The sequence below is a fragment of the Rhinatrema bivittatum genome, chromosome 7 (assembly GCF_901001135.1).
Source record: "Rhinatrema bivittatum chromosome 7, aRhiBiv1.1, whole genome shotgun sequence".
In the NCBI taxonomy this organism is placed as follows: domain Eukaryota; kingdom Metazoa; phylum Chordata; class Amphibia; order Gymnophiona; family Rhinatrematidae; genus Rhinatrema; species Rhinatrema bivittatum.
The window spans coordinates 109,012,752-109,037,603 of NC_042621.1; the positions used below are offsets into that span (position 1 = coordinate 109,012,752).

The 24,852-nt window shown below is 47.6% G+C and overlaps 1 protein-coding gene across 1 annotated transcript in view; it reads left to right on the forward strand.

The window, feature by feature from the left end:
- IL34 (interleukin 34) overlaps window positions 1-11,929 on the forward strand; it is a 163,188-nt gene extending 151,259 nt beyond the window's left edge. Inside the window, exon 7 of the mRNA XM_029608912.1 lies at window positions 752-11,929. Within this exon, the coding sequence (XP_029464772.1) occupies window positions 752-765 (14 nt within the window). The 3' untranslated portion in view covers window positions 766-11,929. The remainder of the gene's footprint in view (window positions 1-751) is intronic.
- The last annotated feature ends 12,923 nt before the right edge of the window (window positions 11,930-24,852 follow it).

Genomic DNA, 24,852 nt, shown 5'->3' on the forward strand with positions numbered 1-24,852 from the left:
TTCACACACCCTCACGTTCTTTGCTTTCCTCTGGCCAATATCTACTGGACATCCCTCTCCTCAGCAGGCATGCCTGTCTATAACAAGAGAGCATTCCTTCTCTATTTATGGAACTCGCTTCCCAATCACATCTGCCTCACCCAAGAGAACAAAGAATTAAAAAAAAAAAACTGTTGCAAGCACACTTCTTTAGTGCATCTTTTGCCAACTGAGTAAAAAAAAAAACTGCTTAGATGAATTTTGCTCCTAGCGTTCTCTCGCACTGCTCAGACTGAATTCTGCTTCTGTTGCTGTCCAGTGGCATGATGATGTTGTAGTTTTGTTTTGTGTGTTTGTTTTAATTAATTATGTATGTTTTACTGTAACCCACCCCAAACGTTTTGAGAGGGCGGGTAACAAATACTTTAAAATAAATAATGTAAAATGGCTGCATTCAGTATAACAGCCATTTTAATGCTGTAGGATTGTGGATCTCGTTAGTTTTCTACATCTCACATTAAAGCGGGCTGTAACGCTCACCTTAGGATTCGAACTACAGGCAAGCGTTGCCTCTGCATCTAATGCTGGTTAGTACCTAAACCCCTTAAGACTGGGGTTTATCAGATATGGCCAACCCAATTATTGGGTTTGTGGCCTAAGTACTGTATTTATTTCATATTTGAAATTTAAAAAGTGCCTTTTTAATAATGCTTCACATTTCTTAGTTTCCTTCTCTTTTTTTTTTTCTCATTCTCTTTCTTTCCTTTTTCAGGTAAATGGTCTTGAACTTCCACCGTGCAGGAAGATCGATAATTGCAGCTAGTTTCTTGTGCTCCCCCCTGTGTCTTCATCAGTCCAACTTGCAAAATGGTTTCTGCCTTCTTCTCCCTTTGGCTATACATGTGAACAGCAGCTCTTGGCCAGGATGTTTTCCATCTCCCACGCTTGGAGTTTCAGCTTCCTTCTTCGCAAACTTTTATGGCAGACAGATCTCTCTGCCTGCCCTGTTCAGTCTTGTAGTTTAAACCTAAACCCTAGAGCCTGGGATAAAGAAAGGAGGAGACAATGAAGAATCCATTTGGACTCAGGTGGATTTTCTTCTGCAAGGAAGATGCAGAAAAGTGAGGGAGGAGAGGAGCCTCCCAGCTTGGGAAAGGTGCACTTTCAAATGTATGCACGTTCCCAGTGCAAACAGCATATCAAATTAGTGCTACCTTCCAGCACGTGATCCAGCAGCTGCTTCAGTGACCATTAAAACTGAGGAGCTTTGGGGATCTAAAGCTCATAGCTCGGTCACGTCATGCAGGCTAAGAGGGATCCTGTCCGCTGCAGTCTGAGCTTTTGCTACTAGAAACTACTGAAAATGGCTTTTCAAGACTATATTGGTGTCTTAGTGTAAACGTTTCAGTGGCTACTGACAGTAGCTAACAAATGAAGGTTTTACGGTTCAATAGCCTGATCAGGGTAGGTTTCATTTGAGCTGAAAGCCCAAAGGAGCATGAGGAAGCTGATGAGAGAAAAAAAAAATCACTGAACATGTCACCATGTGATATATTCTATAGAATAAGACATCATTCCTCCTTCCCACAGTCTTGTTTTTTTGTGTGCAAAATTTCAGGGCTTCTCTTTATGTTCAATATTTTTTATTGAGTGTGACAAATTCAACAAAACTGTCAATACCACAACATGGTAGCCACCCAAGATGCTCAAAATGAAATACACAAACGCCAAAATAGGCAGGAACCATAACAAACACTCAAACATTTTTCCGGATGTGAATTACCCCCCCACCCCCACAACCCCGCTCAAGTCCTATCGCCTTGGTAAAGGAAGTCCGGGAATGTCCCCGCCGACAGTCATCCATTCAGCACCAAGCTACGAGCCCTGTGGGGTAAACGTTGCAAATATGGGTCCCAAGTGTGTAGAAAAAGGTGGCATTGGTTCAGTGAGGCGTGGGACGCCAAATTCTCAAATTGCATGAGACGATGCAGATGGAGCCGCCATGTCCAGAAAGAGGGTCCCTTCTCGTCGCGCCAAAGGATAAGAATGACCTTTTTACCCACGAGACCAGCTTTCTTTAAAAGAAGTCGAGGACCTTCTCTGGAAAACAAATGGTGGGTTACACAATGAAAAAGCCACAGATAAGGGGAAAAAGGGAAACGTACATCTAGTAAAAGCTCCAAATAAACATGGATTTGTCGCCAGTACCGTTGCACCCGGGGACATCCCCAAAACACATGGGCAAGAGTCCCCTTCACCTTCCCACAGCATATACACAAATCAGTCTCCCGAAGCCCAGCTTTATATGCAATCTGTGGCGATATAAACGCCCGTCGCAGGAATTTCAAATGCATCTCCCGAAAGTACATGTTACTAGTGCAGGGCAAAACCCCTCTAACACTACTAGCAAAAATGCGAGGCGTTAGCTGAAAAGACCCGTCCCTGTTCCAACGTTCAACAGAAAGTGTGTAAGTTTCCCTCGGCGAGACCTTGGTTAGTTGTTTGTAATACCGGGACAGTGAAGGCTCCGAGGGTGCATCCAACAGCAAAGAACCATTCAGCTTAGTGAAGGCTGCCAAATGCATTTCTGGGCGCCCCAGAGATTGAATATAGTGGCGTAATTGTAGATAACCAAAATGATGGGTCCCTGGTAATTCATACAGCTCCTGTAGGCGGTCGTAGGAAATGTACCCCCCCTCTGGGTCCAACACATGGCCTAGGTAGAGCACTCCCCTCTCCCCCCAAGTGGCGAAGTAGGTGGTGGTGGAGCCAGGAGAGAAGTCCGGGTTGCCTCTCAAGGGGGTCAAGTAAACACACTGCTGGGGAACCGCCAACAACCGGGTAAGGTATGCCCAAGTCTTCCGCAGCGGTCGTACCAGGGGGTGATGGGCCAAAGCCTGAGCCAACGCAGCTCCTCGCGCCATAAGCACATATCCCAGGGCCAGGGGACTAGCAAAAGTGGTCTCCGCCACCATATTAACAAAGGGAGATTTCCCCAGAAACCAACCTCGAATCAGGCGCAAGTTCGCTGCCCACCCATAGCGATTAAGATGTGGGATCCCCATTCCCCCTGCGGACCAAGGTTGCTTCAACCATCTCAGGGGTATTCTGGCCTTTTTCCCTTTCCAGATAAAACTGCGTAAGAGGGAGTCTATACGAGTAAGATCACCAAGCTGCAGGATCACCGGATAATTTTGTAGCACATATAGCCACTTGGGCAGAATCACCATCTTAAACAATGCTATGCGGCCCGCCATGGAGAGGGGCAAATTCCGCCATGAGGTCAGCTTCTCCCGTGTGTGCCGTAACAAAGGGTGGATATTGAGGGAATAAAGCTTAGACAAATCTGTCGCGATATGGATGCCCAGATATTTAAGTGAGGCCCCCGCCCACTTCAGGGGGAATACTCCCTCCCAACTATCCTGTAGAGAAGCCGGATAGGCCAGAGCCTCCGATTTATCCCAATTAATACGCATACCGGACAGAGCGGAATAATGACCATAAATATCAAGCAGGGTGTCCAACGATCTGCGAGGGGATGTTAAAAACAACAGAACGTCATCCGCAAAGGCGGCGTACTTAAATATCTCCCGGTGTTGCCCACTGCTAAACTGTATACCCCGGATACGGACACTAGACTGGATAGCTAACAAAAAGGGCTCCAGGGTGAGCAAAAACAACAAGGGAGACAGCGGGCAGCCCTGTCTCGTACCCCTTCCAACTACAAAGGGCTCCGTCAATTCACCATTAACCAAGAGGCGAGCCTCTGGGGTGTGATATAATAGTTCCACAGCCTGAGAAAAAAAACCACTGATCCCGACAAGGCGTAAAATATGGAACATAAACCCCCATTCCACCCTGTCGAATGCTTTTTCAGCATCCAAACTGATGACCAGGTAAGGATCATTCACTCTGGTGCAAAGAGCCATAGCCGTCAAGACCTGCCGAATATTTCTAAGGGAGTACCGCTGTTTAACAAAGCCCACCTGGCCCGGCTGGATAAGCGAAGGCAGGACATTACCCAAACGGTCCGCCAGGACTTTGGCCAAAATCTTATGATCCACATTCAGCAGAGAGATGGGACGATAAGATTCCGGCTGCAATGGATCCCTACCGGGTTTGGGTATCAGAGTGACAAAAGCTTGATTCCCATGGGCCGGAAACTGACCGCGAGCTATAAGGGAATTGTAAACAGCAGGCAAAATCCCCGAAAGTGGGTCTGTCAGACATTTATAGAACTCCGCACTGTAACCATCGGGGCCTGGTGCTTTCAGGCGGGGCAGATTCCAGATCACCCGCGAAACCTCCTCCTCCGTTATGGGATCATTAAGATAGCGACTATACTCTAAAGTCAAAGAGGGGAGGTTAATCAGGTCCCCAAAATCCTCCCATCGGGCCGCGTCCCATCCCTCTGATTGATACAATGAAGAGTAATACTCATGAAAAACCCGTTTAATACTCTCCGTATCTGTGACCAACCCCCTCTGGGTACGCATAGCTGGTATGTGGCGGGACCCCCGTGCCGACTTAACTAAATTAGCCAGCATTTTGCCTGACTTCTGGCCAAATTGAAATAATTTATATTGATAGTAGAGCAGACTCTTCTTGGCCCTCTGATGGATTACAGTGTTTATAGCCGTTTGCAAGGCAAGATACTGCTCCCTACTATGTCTAGAAGGGCGCCTCACCAAATCCCGTTTTGCCCGCCAAATATCAAGGGTGAGCCGGAGAAGCTGCTGGTCTAAGGATTTCCTCCTATGGGCCACATAGGAAATGATTTCCCCACGGAGCACCACCTTAGCCGCATTCCAGAACAATATAGGGTCATCCTTATGCTGGGCATTAGAAACGGTAAATTCCACCCATTTATCTTTCAAATGAGAGTGGAAGGCGGTATCCTCCGCCAGATAATACGGATATCGCCAGCTGAATGACCCAGGGCCCCCAGTGGTGTGCGCCAGGGCGAGCCAAATGGGTGCATGGTCTGATACGATCACATCGTCAATCCCAGCCTCAACCACCCTTGAGAGGCTCTGGCCACTCATTAGGAAATAATCTAGACGAGCATGGGAACCATGGGCCCGCGAGATATGCGTAAAATCTCTCTCGAAGGGATGGAGAATCCGCCAGACATCTATAAGATGCAGCGAGTCCTCCAGGAATTGGATCCCTTTACTAGCCCCTCCCGGGCCCTTAGCCGTAGTTTCCCTATCCTGAGCCGGGTCCTTAACTGCATTAAAGTCGCCCCCCATGATTATCAGCTCATCTATATAAGGCAGTAAGTGGGCCTGGAGATCATAAAAAAAGGAGGCTCGATACACATTGGGCACATATATGTTACATAGAATAATCGGAGCTTGATTATACACCCCTTCCAGAATAAGAAAACGGCCCTCAGGGTCCTTCACCTCCTTTACTATCGTGACGGGCGAAGACTTCCGGAGAAGAATCGCCACCCCTGCAGAGTGTGAAGTCCCCGAGGCATAGCGTGCTTCCCCCACCCATCGCTGCCGCAATTTGTCGTGTTCCACGTCAGTAAGATGCGTTTCTTGGAGAAACACAATATCTGCGTGTCTTTTATTCAAAGCCTGCAGAATTTTGGTACACTTATGAGAACTCATGGAGGCTCAAAGAACCATGTGTCAGCCAGAAGCAAAATGAACAATTGCAGAGGGATGGGCCTCCCAGCTGGACCCAGCCCCCGGATACATAGCTTGTCACACAGAAACATCCCGACAGCCACTAGAACAAAAAGAACTGAGCTAGGCAATAGGCACTGAACCCCGCTTTCCCACCCCCCCACACCCCCCAATTGGCCCTCCCCCACCCCCCCTCCCCGCTTAATCTCCCCCCTCTGTCCCCCTAGTTCCCCCCGTACTAACCCCCTCTGCCTGCCCACCATCACGTGGCGAGCAGAGATCACGCTGACACATCGCCCACTCCCCCCCCCCCCCCCCACATCCAAACAACCCACGTGGTCCACCACAGGCGTGGTGGATAGTGAAACTTTTCTAAACAGCAAACCACCAGAACAATAAACATAGTGAATAAAGGGAACACTCAAGAAGAGCCCCACAGCTAAGCAAAAAGTAAGCAAGCAAGGGGCTACGGTGCCAGGGCTAAGCACTGTCAGAAACCGGATCCAAAACTACCCGGCCTGGCACCCCAGTCCCCTCACACATGAGTGGGTGGCACACCTGAGACTGTATCCAAGCAAGGTCATAGGCCCCCCTCTGAGTAAGTCTTCGGGTAAATACTGATAGCTGCACCCAAAAGGGAAAAATAGAAAAAAGAGGGAGCCTCATAAGATAGTCCAGAGTCTCCAGTCCAAATATCCGGCCGCGTCGCCCCCCGAGTATCAGGGGCAGCGCGGGAACGAGCCGGCTAGAGGAGCGCCAAGGGCCGCACAGAACACCCCCATGCAGCCCTCACGCGTCGTCCGCCGCCGGTGCCGGCAGTGTTTGAAGGAAGGCCTTCACAGCGGCCGCCTCAGTAAACCACTGGACCCCCTGAGCAGTAGGCACCCGCAGCCGGGCTGGAAACACGAGCGCCGCGCGAATGCCACGTTTGTATAGCTGTGAACAATATGGCGCCATGGCCCGGCGCTGCTGGGACACAGTCTGTGAAAAGTCCTGAAAAATGAGTATCGGGGTGTTTTCATAAACCGGCTTCGCCCCCTGCTGCACTGCTCTAATAATCGCCGCCTTGTGGGAGTAGTTAAGGAGCTTCGCGATCACGACCCGCGGCTTAGCAGGGTCATCTCGCTTGGGGCCGAGTCGATGCGCCCGCTCCACCCGGAGCGTACCGGATAGCCCAGATAACTTTAAGGCGGTGGGTAGCCAACCTTCCAGAAAAGCGGGGAGTTGAAAATCAGAGAGACGCTCCGGTAAGCCCACCAGGCGAAGATTGGCCCGACGCGAGCGGTTTTCTAAATCGTCTATTTTAGACGCTTGCCTTTCCAATGCCCGCTGTAAATTGATAATGTCCGCCTGGGCCACTCCGAGGCCATCTTGGTTGGAGGAGACTCGCGCTTCCAGTTCCCCGAACCGCCGATCAATGGCTGTCAAGCCGGTGGACAAATCCTGCAGCTTCTCCGATATCTTTTGGAGCTCCGGGTTTATGGCAACCCGAATCGCCGCCGTCAAATCCTCTGCAGTAATTAGAGGCGTCACGCCAGAGTCCGGTGGGGAGGCGGGTTCCTCCAAAATCGAGTCTGGCGGTCGGGCCTTCTCTCTCTCCTTACTTTGCTCCTTGTCCTTCCTTCCCGTTCGCGTCGCCATCATCCCCAAAGGGTCCGTAAACTCGACCACTGTTATGTAACAAAGGCTGGGCTCTCTGGCGGTAATTTTGTCCCGTGGATGCGAGGGGATTCCGAGGGCCTAGGCGCGGAGACAAGAGCCTACATCCGCTCTCGCCAAGGTGTCACGTGATCTCCCCAGGGCTTCTCTTTAGTGTTGCACTCTTGCTCCTCCATGATGGTGTCTGTCAGGGATTTTCAGATTCATGATAGGCCCAGAAAAAGATGAGCGCACTATCAAGGACGAAACTGGATGATTCTGCAGCATTTGATAGCAAAAATCACTGAGAAAAAAATGTGTTTTATTAAATATTGTGCTTTATACCTGTGGAAGACGTTTGAACACAGCTAGTGCTTTGATCATTAGTTTTGAAGCGCTGCTTTAACAGGTACTTTGATGAATGGTAGAGCATTTGTGCACGTAAACCTTACTGCCAATGCAGCAAGGAGTTTTACGTGCACAAAGCGTGCACGTAAAACTCCGCGGTCTGCTTAGTGCCCTCACATGGAAATTCTATGTAAACCCCCCAAATGCAGAGAGGTGTGCTGACCTAAGCCAGCTCGAAAGCTCATGCCTTAGTAAATTGGTTAGTCTATAAGGTGCCACCCACCTCTTGTCATTTTTGCTACACCAGACTGACACAGCTGTCTCTCTGAAGATCTGGCCTAACCCAGGTTTTCTGAGCACTGGAAACTTAACTCGTGGTCAGAGCTGAATTAACGTTTCCAGCGCACAACGAAACTGCCAATTTCTGCTGCTTCAGCCCTTCCTTGTCCCCGTTGGGTTGGAGGGAGGGAGCTCCGGGTGAAGTTTAATAATAATTTTTAAAAATCCACCAAAGCCAGGCAGGCTTGGGGCTGATCGGATGCTGAATGGCAGTGGGGAGAAGTTGCTTGACTGAGTCCTGAAATGAAGTCAGCTGATTTCCAGAGGCTTTACGTGCCCCCCCCCTGCAGCTAAAACGGATAACCTTGCTGCCATGCTTGTTTAAAATGTGCGGTCTGCCTGAGCTGAACACACATTTTCTAGTCTGTGCCCCTTTTTTTTTAACTCCTGATGCATTATCATAGCATTAGCTTACTGCATCGGGAGTTGAAAAAAAAAATGTAGCCTGTGCGTTAAGAAACTGTGCCCTGAATTTCCTCGCCCAGTTTTTAACATACAGATTTACTGCATTAGCCTAAAGGGTAGTAACAAAAAGGATGTACGTATATCTCGCTGAAGGAAGCATGCTTTCAGGTTCAGGATGTGGAACAGCAGATGTTTTAGAGCAAGTCCTAACCACAAATTTAAGAATCATTGTTTATCCATTCTATTTGCATTTATTTAACATATCTAAATGATGGTATGAGGACTTCCCCGATTTTGTGCTGAGCGAGCTATGGATTTATACATTCAGCACACTGTCATTGGAGTACCCCCACCAAAGGAAAACATTTTTACAATAAAAAAAGAAAAATATGATAAGACCTATGATTAAAATATGAGGCGGCTATTCTTTTTAATGGAGTGAATCACCAACCTGTATGGGCGAGATTCACAGTGCTACTCAGTAAGATGTGCTCTGCATTGTGAAGGTCCCTTATCTTTACTGTATGGGATTTCCTTATTGCGAAACATTTTTTCATTGTAAAAGTTTGTTAATAACCTGATTTATACCATCATTAGCGGGTTCATTTGTGGAGTAGATTATGCTTAACCTGTACCAACAGCTTCAAAATAAGATAAGTGGTGAATGCAGTGCCATGAGATTGTCTCATATGTGACACGGGATTTGCCGTGTTCCGATGGACAAGTCGAGAAGAAGTCGATTAAAAATGAAGGAAGCTGGTAGACTAAGGCTCCACACAGCTGTCCCGGGGATCCCACCCGCTCGTTGGACTTTCAGGATATGTACAATTTGCGTTCTGCACATTAATTGTGGATGTCCTGAAAGCCCAACTGGCCGCGAGCTCACCAGGACGGCTTTGGGAAGCCCCCATAGGCAGGGGCCTGCACACACAAAAGCTGTAGGAGTGATAACAGTTAGCAGCGTTAAAGCCCTGAAGCACACAGAAGTAACTCCCTGAACAAGAAACTAGAGGCAGACCTCAAGTAAACAATTTGTCTCACTTCTGAGCTGGCCCTCCCCGGTCATAGTGATATTTCTGTGGATGCTAGAACATAAAAAAGAAAAGATGTTGCAAGCAGAAAAGGGGCCATTTGTATTTCCTTCCGTGCTGTCGCAGGTCCTTGCTCATCAATCTGCGCTCTCGTCCCTCCCTCTGCCCTTAAGGTTCCCTCTGTATCTGCCCCCTGAATGCTTGGAATTCTGCCACTGCTTTTGCTTCTGGAACTTCAGCCCGAAGGTTGCAGATATTCCAAGCCCTTTTGTCTCCGATGAAAAGATCCTGATGATGACCTCTGAAATGAATAGCTCCATATTCTGGCATTCTCTGTACTGATTGGTTTTAGATTATGAACTAGCTAATTATCACAATCGGTATCTGTTATAATTTAGTCATATCTTAACAGAATTCATAACAATAAACTTTGTTAGTTTAGTATAAAACAGTCTGCCCGAACTCCAGAGCTGAGCAGGTGGAACAGAACAGTAAGAACAGGAGTGAGAACCATGTAACCCCGTTTTCCATGGCGGGAGGGAAGGTCACCTTCCCAGCCCTGGAGTGCCCTGGGGAAGCTCTGCCAGGATGGGGAACACACAGCCTCTGGACATGGCCTAGGGACAGGTTTCCCTGTAAGGCAAAGCAGGCTGAGGACCTCATACAAAACTGTAATGTCCACTTCACTCTTGTGCTCCAAAAACCAAACATTTATGGTAAAACTCCAAAACAATAGCAGGATAAACAAGTCATTTTCATAGTCTATTTCTGTAGCAAACCAGTTATTTCTTACCAAGTGATAACACGGGCACCACCAGCTGTTACATCTCCACACTGCTAGGTTACTCTCAGAGTCTCAAAGGCCCCGGTTCACCTCACCTGCACCTTCACCCTTCTAGGTTACTCGCGTAACCTCCAGGCTCCAGGTCACCTCCCCACAGTCTGTTCACACTTCTCCACAGGGGCAGTCTTATTCCCATATCTCACCCCAATGTCTCTTCACAAAGTCTCTCTCTCTCTCTGCAGACCCTAAAGGGGGGGGGGGGGAGTCCTGTTTTGTTTTTTTTTAATTTCCTCCCCTTTTGAAGCACTTTAAATCCCAGTCATTACACTCCAGGAGCAGCTCCTGAGACTGTGCACCTCCGGTCCATTGAGCTCTGTATTGAAATAACCAGCTGGCACTTCTTGCTCTTGGTCCAGCCAGTATCCCCTCTCCCCCCTCCACACACACACACTTCTTTTGTACAACTTCCAAACAAAACATCTTTCTGCACACTGCAGCATTATTCCTGTAAAACTTTTCTCTGGTGAAAGGTGATGGGAGCTTTCAGCTGACTTCTTTATACTTTCACACCCTCAAGCTTGTAACTCACCCAAAAATCACGCGTCTCCATATTCGTAATCCATTTTAGGGATTTTTTTTTTTGTGTAGCACCTCAGGCTGAAGCACTAGATGTCCTTTCTCCGACTTCCTTTTGGCGTGGACCCTCCAGGCTTTGCTCCCAAATTTCCTTCCTCAGGAACCAGCCCCTTGCGCTGGGCAAACACTCCTTTTTTTATATCACTGAATCTCACACAGTCATTGGTTACCACCACACATGCCACTCGCACCACTTTGCTCACTCCTATCAGGGCCATTTCCTTGAACCAAACACTAGAACCTTCCCCATATTAATGAATGGGGTAAACTTTTAACCTTAACTATAACCACTCTCCCAAGGGCAAGGGCTTCCACTGCACTCCTCCCCTAGAAGCCATTCACTTCCTGTAACCTCAAAATGAACCCTTTAAACCAGGACACTCCTATTGTAAGATACAGCAATGCACACTTAAACATATGTCCATTAAAAGTCTAGCCTTTGAAAATAATGGACTAGCACACCATCTAGTGGCACCAGGGCCACAATGGCAAGATGAAACAAAGCAAGTGAGAATGGATAAGGAAGTAGATGAGGAATATGGAAAGCTAAGCAAGAAAGATTACCAAAGCAGAGGATGAGAACAATGCAGTCCATATTCAGAGGCGTTTAGTTGGACCACTCACAAGTTATCTGGCTAAATGCAGGCTGTTGAATATTTTGGGCACTTTTCCAGCTAAACAGTAGCCAGATATCTCATTATCCGGCTAAGATTTAACCAGAGAGCATAGGGGCATGCAGGGATGTTTCTGGGAGGAGACAGGTTAGCCGAATAAGTTATCCAGCTAACTCTGATATTCAGAATTAGCCTGATAGCATATCTGGCAAAATCTGAACATGCCATAGTGCAGTCCTAAAATTAGCTGGATAAACTTATTTGGCTAGCTTTAAGATAGCCGTCTATATTCAGTAGTGTGGCCGTGCCACTTAATATCCTCCCAAAGTTAGCTGGATAAGTTTATTTGACTAACTTTGCAATCTGGCCAGTGACTAAATATCAGCCTCATGGTAGCAGAAAAAACTGAGAAAGCAGATGAAGATCTTGTATCTGTCTATATCTTTTCTCTGCCTCAGCGGTGCTCAGTGTGACCGGTTTACTGCATTGTGAATAAAGCCATAATATACAAAAGAAGTAAAGAGAGTGAGAGTGCTTCTGTTACTGTACTAGCACTAATCCCCTTATAGCATAAGGGGCTGTAGACACATGTCCAAGACGTGCATCCAACCACAGATTAAACAGTATGCTTGGCTGAGCGCACTGTATTGCATTGGCCCCTATGGTGCGTCCATGTGTACGCGGGTCTTAAAATCAATCCCTCAGTGTATTGTCTGGCAAGTGCAAACCAAAGTATTAATCTAGAATCAAGATTCACTCTGTTTGGCAGCATTATTTGGACCCTTTTCATGCAAAGTGATAAGTAACAAGACATGTGAGGCCCGGAGAGTTGCTGTGCCAAAGAAGGGAGCACTGCAATGGACCCACTGCCACCAATGGGAGGGAGCACTGTGCTGGATCTGCTGCCTATAGGTAAGCTGGGGGAGGAGAGTTCATGGCCAAAGGTTCACTTAGGGTGCCAAATATTCTCGCACCAGGCCTAATTGTGTGGTAGATTGTAAATTATGCAGTAACAGGCTAATTATTATGTGACTTCTCCCAAGGTGGCTGTAGAATCTCAGGAGTTTGGGGCACTTGACTATATAGATACCCAGCAAAGCAGATGTGGCAATCAGGAAGAAAGAGTTAATTTTTTGTTAGTGAAAGTTAAGTAGGTCTAACGAGGTACAAAAGGGCTAGAAAATCTGCAGCGAGGGGTCTCGCAGAGAGAACCAACCAGACCTTGAAGCAATTCCTTCGGTTATATGTTAACGAAAAACAAGATGACTGGGCTAGCCTGTTACCCTGGGCCGAATTCGCACTGAATTCTCATATCTCTGCTGCTATGGGGGCTTCCCCTTTTCAGATAGTGTATGGGAAACAGCCACGCCCGCCACTGCCTGTCCCCATCACAGTCGCATCTCTGACAGCTCAACTCTCTGCCAATGAGCTGCATCGGCTGTGGATATCCACGCAACGCGCCCTAGTCAGGGCAGGCCAGGCAGCTAAGAGTTATGCTGACCGGCACAGAAGACTGTACCCGCCTCTCAAGCCGGGCCAGAAGGTTTGGTTGAGCACGCAGTTCATCCGCTTGAAGCTGCCATCATCGCGACTGGCCCCATGATTTATTGGACCGTTTCCCATCATCAGGCAGGTGGGAGCAGTCTCGTATCAACTTCGTCTCCCCCCTTCTCTCAAGATTCACAACACGTTCCACGTCTCCCTACTGAAACCTCTGGTTCCAGCACGCCTCCGACTCCACAACCTGTTGCCTCTGAAGATGACCTCACTTATCAAGTCCGAGAGGTCCTAGATGTAAGGAAACACAGGAAGAAATGGGAATACCTGATAGCGTGGAAAGGCTTCGGCCCCGAGGAGAATTCCTGGGAACCACTGGCTAATATCCTGGACCGGAATTTGCTGGAGTAGTTCCACAAGGACCATCCAGCTAAACCCAGGCTTCCAGGGAGACGCCCTAAAGAGGGGGGTACTGTTGTGCTCTGCGGCCGTGGTGCCCCACGACCACGGCCCCTATCTGATTCGCGGTGCCGCAGGAGCCCCAGGGGAGGGCTCTGACTCGGGCCATCGCGCCCGCGTGGCCTCCGGCGCTGCCCGTTGCAGGGGAAGCCGTCCTGCTTCCCCCCGGCGGCGTCTCCCCTCTGCAGGGGAAATCCAAGATGGCCGCCGCCATGCTTGGGCATGAGGCTACGCCCCCTCCACAGAATTAAAGGGACCCATCCCTTTAAATGGCCTCACCTGTTCTCTATCAGCCAGGGCAGAGAAAGTATAAAAGGCAGCTTCCTCTGCTCATCCAGTGACTTGGCAACGTCCTTCCTCGCTGTCTAGTCTGCTTGCTTCGGAGAGTTCCCTGCGCCTGGACTCCGGTTCCTGTTCCATCTTGGTGTTTCTGGTTCCTGACTTCGGATTGGCTTACGGTGATTCTCTGGTTCCTGACTTCGGATTGGCAAGCGGTGATTCTCTGGTGCACGACTTCGGACTGGTGAGCGACGACCCTCTGGCACTTGACCTAGGACTCCTTCAAGACTCCGTCTCCAAGGGCCCACCTAAGTCCCAGTGGCCCGGGTCCCTACGGGCTCCTCCTGGGGGGACCGCGGGCTTCCAGGGCGAAGCTCCAGTTGGCCTTTGCACCGTTGCCTGACCTCCCGAGGTCCACCTAAGTCCCAGCGGTCGGGTCCCTACGGGCTCCTCCTGGGGGGACCGCAGACCACCAGTGGTGAAGACACAGCGCCTTATCTCGTCTCTTCATCGCCTCCGTGTTCGCCTCAGCCTCCAGTGCCAAGGGTCAGCTGGTCCCGCCTCCTGTTCTGCCTCGCCACCCGACAAGAGAGCCTACGGACCCTCCGAAAGGTATACCATCCTCTTGTCGGCCAAGGGTCCACAAGCCTGAGCATAACAACATCCTTCCACCAACCAGTTACGGGTTTCAGGATGCCCTCTTTACCAAATTCCATCCCCGTCATTGCGCCTTTTGCATGTCTTTGGGTGCATTTGGTGCACTCTCGGGCATCCTCAGCTCGGTACTCACCCATATGTGAGGACTACCATCCTGCTTGTCCTGTGAGAAAGCAGAGTTGTTACCTGTAACAAGTGTTCTCACAGGACAGCAGGATGTTAGTCCTCACAAAACCCACCCGCCACCCCGCGGAGTTGGGTCTACATACGTTTTATTATTATTTTAGTTTCGCTTGCACTTTTTGCTATAAGACGAAACTGAGGGGAGACACCTGTGGTCACAGGGATAACTGCAGGCTGAGCATGCTCAGTGCACTCAGTGTGCCAGTGTCAAAGCTTTATAGAAACTTTGACAGAAAAGTTTTCCGTAACATGGGCTCCGTCTACTGACGTCACCCATATGTGAGGACTAACGTCCTGCTGTCCTGTGAGAACACCTGTTACAAGTAAGCAACTCTGCTATCCCTGCTCTTGCTCCATCTCCAGTTCCTATGGGTACTTCTGGTTAGGCTGGTGTATGGCATGAAGCTTCCAGCATCCCTCAACTAGGCCATGCAGTCCCAAAGCAAGCATTTTGGTGGTATATATCCAAACCTTATGTTGCAGAGGGTCAAAGAGAAACCGTGCCAGACATCAGAAGCAGGAAGATTTATCTGCATTTTGACCATTATGTGAAGCCCAATGTGGACATAAGCAATTCTTTTCTATGTGAATGTTCCTACCACATGGAACCACCTTCAGTAAACCGGACCTAGCACACTACAGCAAACAGACTTTTCAGAATTAATTTATTGTTGGACAGACACTTAGCCAAGTTTGCCTTACCTCAATTTGAAGAAAGAAGTCAAATAGACTTTTGGTTTTCTTTTTGTGTGTTGTGTATGTTTTTTGTTCTATTACAGATTCCAGCCTACTTCTGAATGAACCACACCTACATGACTGGATTTGTCAAGATGCACACTAGGCCTGTGCCTGGGGGTTGCAAAAATCTGGGGGCAGCAGGCTGGCTGAAGAATTACTCCCTGCCAGCTGTGCTAAAGCTCAGAAGAAAACAGCTCTCTGCTTTCTTATCCAGTTGCAGGGAACAGGAGAGTAGGGGATAAGCCTAGGGCAGACAGCAAAAGGGATCATTTTGGGGAGGTTAGGATGAGGTGAGGACGGGTTGGGAGATGAAAGAGGATCAACTGGGATGCATATGTCTGTGTGTGAGAAAGGGAAATGAGGGAAGGAGGACAGTGTTTGTGTGTGAGAAAAAGAAGGGATTGTTGCTGAATGTATATATGTATGTGTATACATATGTATGTGTTTATATAAATATATAATATATACATACATATATAGAGTACCTACCAGTGTGGGTGGAAGGTTAGAGAGGGGATGAAAGGGGGATCAGGAATAGGGCACAACAGTGATACCTCCCCTCCTTCTTCTATCCCTGCCCCTCTCCCCCTGAATTCAGATCCTCTCTCTCCTGATCTCGGATTCTATCCCCAAGATCCTGGAACCTCCCTTTTTTCCTATTTCTCCCTTCTCCCAGCTCATGGAATCCACCCCTCTGACTCCTAATTCCAGATCCTCCATCCTTTGATCTCGTTCTCGCTTTTTTCCCCATCCCATCCCATCTCTCCTCCCCATCGACAGTCCTCACCCTCCCGCTGTCCTCTATTTCCTTTACCCATCCCTTCTCCTCACACCCTCTCCTTCTCCTCTTCCTATCACCAAGATTTACTTCCTGTCCTAATACTTGAGATCCCTTTTCCTTACACAATAAAAACAAAATAAATTCTACAGCCATAAGCAAGGATGGAAAAATATTTTTATAATGTAATATAAAAAATGGAAATACTTGCTAATATGCCTCATAATGTTTTAATTCCTGCAGCAGAAAACTATGGGGCTGTGCCTTAGACCTTTTATTCCTTGTTGTGTGACCTTCATAAGGGTGGAGGTGGGAGCCACAGCACAAACAGTGCCTAGGGGTGGTAAAAACCTATATCTATTATTACACACCAAGTGCCCCCTTTCAAAGTAAAGAAATGGGAAGGCAGATACAGGTGCACAGTGCCCGTAGCTCCCAATTCTGTGGGTGCAAAAGTACTCTCGTATTGACCAAAAGAGCTGGTCTCCTTCTTTGAAGCTTCATCTTATCCTACTATCTCCAAGGACCCCTCTCAGCCCTCCTGTAGGAGCTGGTAGGAAGTGATGGAAGGAATGGTAGGGGAAAATGAAATAGGAGGGGTGGGATGAGAGAAAAGCAATTCAATGGGTTACAGGATCCGAGACAGCATGGTTTTACGAGAGGAAGGTCCTGTCAAAAGAATCTGATTTTTTGGATTGGGTGACTAGAGAATTGGATCAAGGAAGAATACTCTGTGATTTACTTGGATTTCAGCATGGCTTTTGATATGGTCTCACATAGGAGAAGCAGAGATGACTCAAGCTGAGGCAGGAAGCATATTGTAAAGCAGGCTGAAACTGGAGTGGCAGTGTTGAGTCTTTGCCAACATGGCTGCCATCAGGACTTCCAAGCCATAGGAGCTTGGAGGGCTAAAGCAGCATGGAATATAGCCCATTAAGTGCCCCTGTTGATGGGAGGACAGCACTGCAGGCAGTCTCCACAGACTCACACAAATAAAAATACACGCACGCACGCATGCACACTCTCGCTCTCATATGCGCTCTCTTAAAGGCTTATACAGACATACACACACAAGCTCTCACACAGGCTCATACACACACACACACACACACACACACAAACAAAGGCTGTCCTTCTTACAGGCTCCTGCATACACACATGCACATACACACATGCACAAACTCTCGCTTTCACATATTGCCCCCAACACATACACACACAAGCTCTCACTCATATGCGGTCTCTCACAGGTTCACATACACACACACACACACACACACACTGGCTTTCCACTCTCACATGTGCTCTTTTACAGGCTCACATACCCACACACACAGAGGTAGATCTTTAAAACATACGCGATCGCGTACTTTTGTTGGCGCACCAGGCGCCAACAAAAGTACGCTGGATTTTATAAGATACGCGTGTAGCCACGCGTATCCTATAAAATCCAGGATCGGTGTGTGCAAGGCTGCCGATTTTGGGCAGCCTGCGTGCGCTGAGCCGCGCAGCCTGCCTCCGTTCCCTCCGAGGCCGCTCCGAAATCGGCCGGATTTACGCGCGCAGGGGTTTTAAAATCCACCCCACAGTGTGATGAATGGCATAGACATGAGCCCTTGGTTCTGTGGTGTAGCTGATGCAGTCTCGTAGGTGAACCTACGAGGTCTACGCCGACAGCAGGTTAATGCACCCTGAAACGGGACAGACTCGAGCTTCACCTATACCAGCTACCTTCCTTGCAGGTTGAGTCTTTGGGTTCTGGCTGCCAGCAGGGCTTAGGTGGGTTCCTAGGGTGCTGGAGAGAGAACAAGAGTCCAAGGCCATGCTGGGATCAGAACAGGCAGCAGGCTGGAGATACCAGGAGCAGGCCAGGAGTTGAGGTGGGCGGCGAGCAAGCGTAGTCGGGTACAAGGCAAGTGTCAGGTCCAGGCGGCAGGCAAACGTGGTCAGGTCCAAGGCTGTCAGAACCAGGATAACAGGCCAAGGACCAACAGACAGACACTGGACAAGACTAGTAGGATAAATCTGGATGAGGCGGAATGGGCAAGGCTGGATGAGAGAACACAGGAACTCAGGAATGCAAGAGCAACACTCTGTGCACAAGGCAGGAGCCCTGTTGCTGAGGTGGCGTTAGGCAGTCTGGGCCACGCTTAAATAGTGAGGGCCTGCTGATGTCATCACTAAGCAGCATGGGGCTTTTCCTTTAAGCACGCTACGCTCTCACAGCTATGGAGACCCCAGGTAGAAGCAAGATGGTGGCTGCATGCAGGTGGCATTGTAGCCGCATCATTCGCTAGGGCCCACTGGATCATGGTGGCGTTCCTGCCACATCAGGAGTGTACAGGAGGTGCTGGGGTAAGTTGGAGAGAGTGGTTGGTCGTAGGTCCACCCTGCAGACAGCCAAATGTAAAAGTATCCCCCCCCCCCCCCCCCCCTCAGGTTTCTAGGTTTGGGCTTATGTGGAAAGTACTACTGTAATATGAACACTGAAGGTAAATAAATGTGACAAAAATATCATACTGACAACCAAACCAAAAAACCTGTCACACTACACTTACTACAAAAGTTAGAAAAAACTGAGAGGGAAACAATAATTCTCCCAACAAAATAATTAAAACGATTTTTTTTTAAAGAAAACAAATAATCTTTTGAGGAGAGACGGTATCGAGATAAAGTGCCTATTTTTAATCCACTGTCTCTAGCCCGCAATGGGGCTCAGGGAGTATCAGCCTCACCGGCACTGCAGTTACAATTATCTACCGTCTCCCTCATAGAATATTTTTATTACTAATACCTATACCTTTATTTCTCATTTACTAATTGCAAAAACCATATATCTCTGTTGACAAACTAACTATTTCCTCATATATCTTCCTTACCCTTAACCCACATAAAAAACCCCAAATTCTTAGCTCCAATCATCAGGCGTTCAAAAGATTCCGGGCGAGAGACAGTGGATTAAAAATAGGCACTTTGTCCCGATACTGTCTCTCCTCAAAAGATTATGGGGTAGATTTTAAAACCCCTGCGCGCGTAAATCCGGGAGGATTTACGCGCGCAGGGCACTCGCGCGCCCGCGTGCCTATTTTGCATAGGCCGCCGGCGTGCGCAAAGCCCCAGGACACGCGTACGTCCCGGGGCTTCCTAAAAGGGGCGGGAGGGGGCATGTCTGGGGGGCATGTCCGGGGGCAGGGGGCGGTCCGGGGTGGGTCCGGGGGCGGGCCGGCAGGGCGGTCCCAAGTCCCCCGGCACTGCGGCCTGTGCCGGGGGATGCCAGGGCGGCGTGTGCAAGTTACGCCTGCTTCAAGCAGGCGTAACTTGCCCAACAAAAGTAGGGGGGATTTAGGTAGGGCTGGGGGGTGGGGTAGATAGGGGAAGGGAGGGGAAGGTGGCGGGATGTGGAAGGAAAGTTCCCTCCGAGGCCACTCCGATTTCAGAGCGGCCTCGGAGGGAACGGAGGCAGGCTGCGCGGCTCAGCACGTGCAGGCTGCTGATTTTGCACAGCCTTGCGCGCGCCGACCCCGGATTTTATAAGATATGTGCGGCTACGCGCGTACAAAAATACGCGCGCACGTATTTTTTGAAGATCTACCACTATTTGTTTTCTTTAAAAAAAAAATCGTTTAAATTATTTTGTTGGGAGAATTATTGTTTCCCTCTCCGTTTTTTCTAACTTTTGTTATATTTGTTATTATGTTGCTTCTGTGGTTGTGATTTTTGGATTGGAAACTACAAATACTTACATCTTTATTGAAAACCTTAAATTCTATATAAAAAATCCCTACCCAATTAAACTCAAACCTCATTGACACAAAAGCCCACCCAGCATGTTAAAAAATAACTAACACAGAACCCCAACTAGGACCCTAGTTTCAACGGTCAATAACCATCTTCATCCAGGGGGAAATTTTAAAAACTTTCCACAAATGAATACACTAATCTAAAACATATATTCATGACAGATACTAAAACAAGTTGGGGTAGATTTTCAAACGAGCGCGAACAGCCTACTTTTGTTTGCGCTCCAGGCGCAAACAAAAGTACGCTGGATTTTAGTAGATACGCGCATAGTCGGGGGTAGCCTGCGCGCGCCGAGCCGCGCAGCCTACCCCCGTTCCCTCCTAGGCCGCTCCGAAATCGGAGCGGCCTAGAAGGGAACTTTCCTTTGCCCTCCCCTCACCTTCCCCTCCCTTCCCCTACCTAACCCACCCGCCCGGCCCTGTCTAAACCCCGATCCTACCTTTGTCGGGGGATTTACGCCTCCCAGAGGGAGGCGTAAATCCCCGCGCGCGAGCGGGACCCCTGCGCGCCGGGCCGCGACCTGGGGGCGGGTACGGAGGGCGAGGCCACGCCCCCGGACCGCCCCGGGGCGTAGCCACGCCCCCGTACCCGCCCCCAAAACGCTGCCGGCACGCCCCCGAAACGCCGCGCAATCCGGCCCCGCCCCCCGACACGCCTCCCGACACGCCCACTCCGAAAACCCCGGGACTTACGCGAGTCCCGGGGTTGTGCGTGCGCCGGTGAGCCTATGTAAAATAGGCTCACCGGCGCGCAGGGCCCTGCTCGCGTAAATCCGCCCGGTTTTGGGCGGATTTAGGCGAGCAGGGCTCTGAAAATCTACCCCGTTATGAATATATATTATATAATCCAGATACAAATATTCATGTCAATATCTGTAGCTGTAAAAAATGAAAGTAAAAATGGAAAAGATTTTGATATTAGAGTAACCTAAAATAAATTATTGCTACCCTATTGTGATTCCACTACTAACTACCTTTTTTTATGTCAATTTCATATAAATTATATAATAATTATAACAAAATGTAATTACCTGTGACCGCAGACACATTACTGAACCATGACCTATTATCTCCACTACCCAAAATATTAATACATAAATAATAGCCAATGATGTTTAAGGATTACTAGAAACCACAAAATATGCTTCAACCTAGTACTTATAACACATACTAGTAATAAAAGTTGTTATCTTACATTGCCAGTACAGACACTTCTCAAAATAGAGAATATAAAAAAGATGATAATAAACCACCCGACCTATCTTTGTAGAAGAATGTCCAGCGATTTCAATGCGCCTCAATTCTATTAAACAAAAAACAAGTGTTATATATCCATTAAGCATAGATTAACAAAAACTACAACAAAATACAGAAGATGGAGGCAAGGAGAAGCATTACCTGGCTCTTGAGGAGAGATAATTACACTTTCTTACTTATTTCCTTGTCTTCGCTTTACCTTCGCTTACTCCAAGGACAGACTTCTGGGGGTAGAATACACTCTGCACCAACGGCTCAACGAAGGAAGCAATCACCAGCGATTTCATCACTAGGAGGGGCCGGAAGGAGGGTATAAGCGGCCCTCTTATGGCGGGACTATACGAGGCAAGTAGAGGCATTACCTGGCTCTTGAGGAGAGATAATTATGCTTTCTTACTTATTTCCATGTCTTCGCTTTACCTTCGCTTACTCCAACAAGGACAGACTTCCGGGGGCAGAATACACTCTGCCCCGACGGCTCAACGAAGGAACCAATCACCAGTGATTTCATCACTAGGAGGGGCTGGAAGGAGGGTATAAGCGGCCCTCCTACGGCACACAGCTGCCAAAGGCACACTGTCGAAGCCGCGCGCCAAAGGAGTGCGCGGCTTTGACCGGCTTCGACTGGATTGCCTGGGATTGCCTGGATACAGCTTCAAGCCCTTTTTTTTAACACCCCTTTTTTTGACACCCCCTTTTTCTTGACACCCCTTTTTTATCACCCATTAATTTGGCAACCCCCTATTTGCCACCCCCTTTTTTGCCACTTCCTTTTTTGACACCCCCTTTTTTACACCCCCTTTTTTGACACCCCCTTTTTTGACTCCCCCTTTTTTTACTCCCTTTTTTTGACACCCCCTTTTTTGACAGCCACTTTTTTGACACCCCCGTTTTTACACTCCCTTTTTTGACAACCCCTTTTTTGACTCCCCCTTTTTTTACTCCCTGTTTTTGACTCCCCCTTTTTTTACACCCCTTTTTTTAACACCCCTTTTTTGACACCCTTTTTGGCACCCCTTTTTTTGACTCCCCATTTTTTTACTCCCTTTTTTTTTGACACCCCCTTTTTTGACAGCCACTTTTTTGACACCCCCGTTTTTACACTCCCTTTTTTGACAACCCCTTTTTTGACTCCCCCTTTTTTTACTCCCTGTTTTTGACTCCCCCTTTTTTTACACCCCTTTTTTTAACACCCCTTTTTTGACACCCTTTTTGGCACCCCTTTTTTTGACTCTCCTTTTTTTGACACCCCTTTTTGACACCCCCTTTTTTGACACTCCCTTTTTTTGACAACCCCTTTTTTGACTCGCCTTTTTTCAACACCCCATTTTTTACACCCCATTTTTTACACCCCTTTTTTGACACCCCCTTTTTGATACCCCCTTTTTGACACCCCCTTTTTGACACCCCTTTTTATACCTCCTTTTTTGACACTCCCTTTTTTTGACACCCTTTTTTGACACCCCCTTTTTTTGACACCCCTTTTTTGACACCCTTTTTGACACCCCTTTTTTTGACTCTCCTTTTTTTGACACCCCGTTTTTGATACCCCCTTTTTTAACACCCCCTTTTTTGTCACCCTTTTTTGACTCCCCCTTTTTTTGACTCCCCCTTTTTTGGCACCCCCTTTTTGGCACCCCCTTTTTGACACCCCCCTTTTTTGACACCCCCTTTTTTGACACCCCCTTTTTTTGAAACCCCCTTTGTCATGCCCACCAATTTGGATTCCATACCAGGTTGTCCCAGCAGCCCTTGTCCATGCACTGATGAAGTTAGTGCCAGCTGTCACTACATACACATGTGAACTGTGCATCGGCTGCCTTGTTAAGCCCTTCCATCTATGCATTGGTGAAGTCCTTGAGACAATTGGACCCCAGGCCAGCTTTGTTCTTGCTTCCAGCCTGCCCAATTTTTTTGACACCCCCTATTTTTAACACCCCTTTTTTCACACACCCTTCTTCTTGACACCCCCTTTTTCTTGACACCCCTTTTTTATCAACCCTTTATTTGGCACCCCCTTTTTGACACCCCCTTTTTTGACACTACCTTTTTTGACACCCCTGTTTTTACACCTCCTTTTTCTTGACACCCCTTGAAGTTTTTTATCACCTCTTTATTTGGCACACCCTTTTTTGACACCCCCCTTTTTTGACACTACCTTTTTTGACACCCCCTTTTTATGACACCCCTTTTTGGACTCCCCTTTTTTTGACATCCCTTTTTTTAACACGGCTTTTTTTTACACCCCCTTTTTTGACACTCCCTTTTTTGACACCCCCTTTTTGGACTCCCCTTTTTTCCACACACAATGGTCATGGATTAGGAACGACCTTGAAATGCTCATTGATTAGGAACAACCTTGAAATGTTCATAGATTAGGAATGACCTTGAAATGGTTATGGATTTGGAATGACCTTGAATTGGTCATGGATTGGGAATGACCTTGAAATGGTCATGGATTTGGAATGACCTTGAAATGGTCATGGATTGGGAATGACCTTGAAATGGTCATGGATTTGGAATGACCTTGAAATGGTCATGGATATGGAATGATCTTGAAATGGTCATGGATAAGGAACGACCTTGAAACGGTCATGGATTGGGAACGACCTTGAAATGGTCATGGATATGGAATGATCTTGAAACGGTCATGGATATGGAATGATCTTGAAATGGTCATGGATTGGAACGACCTTGACATGGTCATGGATTGGAAATGACCTTGAAACGGTCATGGATTTTGAATAAACTTGAAACGGTCATGGACTGGGAACGACCTTGAAATGGTCATGGATTTGGAATGACCTTGAAATGGTCATGGATTTGGAATTACCTTGAAACAGTCATGGATTGACCATGACCTTGAAATGGTCATGGATTGGGAACGACCTTGAAACGGACATGGATTTTAGAACGACCTTGAAATGGTCATGGATATGGAAAGACCTTGAAATGGTCATAGATTAGGAACGACCTTTTAATGTTCATGGATTAGGAATGACCTTGACATGGTCATGGATTGGGAATTACCTTGAAACAGTCATGGATTTTGAACGACTTTCAAACAGTCATGGATATGGAATGACCTTGAAATGGCCATGGATTAGGAACGACCTTGAAATGGTCATGGATTATGAATGACCTTGAAATGGTCATGGATTTGAAATGACCTTGAAATGGTCAAGGATTGGGAATGACCTTGAAATGGTCATGGATTTGGAATGACCTTGAAATGGTCATGGATTTGGAATTACCTTGAAATCTGAAATGCAGTTTTCATGCTTAATTTCACCAGCTCCCTGTTCATCTTCACTCCCCATGTTTGTTTCAATCTGCTAATTTCTCTGTTCTCCATTTACTCCTTCTCTCCCGTTGTGCAATTTCTGTGATCTGACATTAACTTGACATTGGATTAGGCCATTAACAGGTTAATGGCATATTTCTTTCCTGCTTCGTTGTTGAAATAGAATATGCATTGGTTTTTATAGTTAAAAGAGTTATAGTATGTACTCCTGAAACCTGTTATTTGTGTAAAGCCTATGGCTGTTATTTGTTTACTTCCTGTATAACCGGTTGTATACCTGTTGTTTTGCTTACTGTATTACCTGTTGAATGTAAAGCCTGTTGCTAATTTATTGTTTACTGTAAACCGAGGTGATGTATATCTATACGTATCGCGGTATATAAAAATCTCTAAATAAATAAATAAATAAATAAATAAAATAAAACAGTCATGGGTTGACCATGACCTTGAAATGGTCATGGATTAGGAGCGACCTTGAAATGTTCAT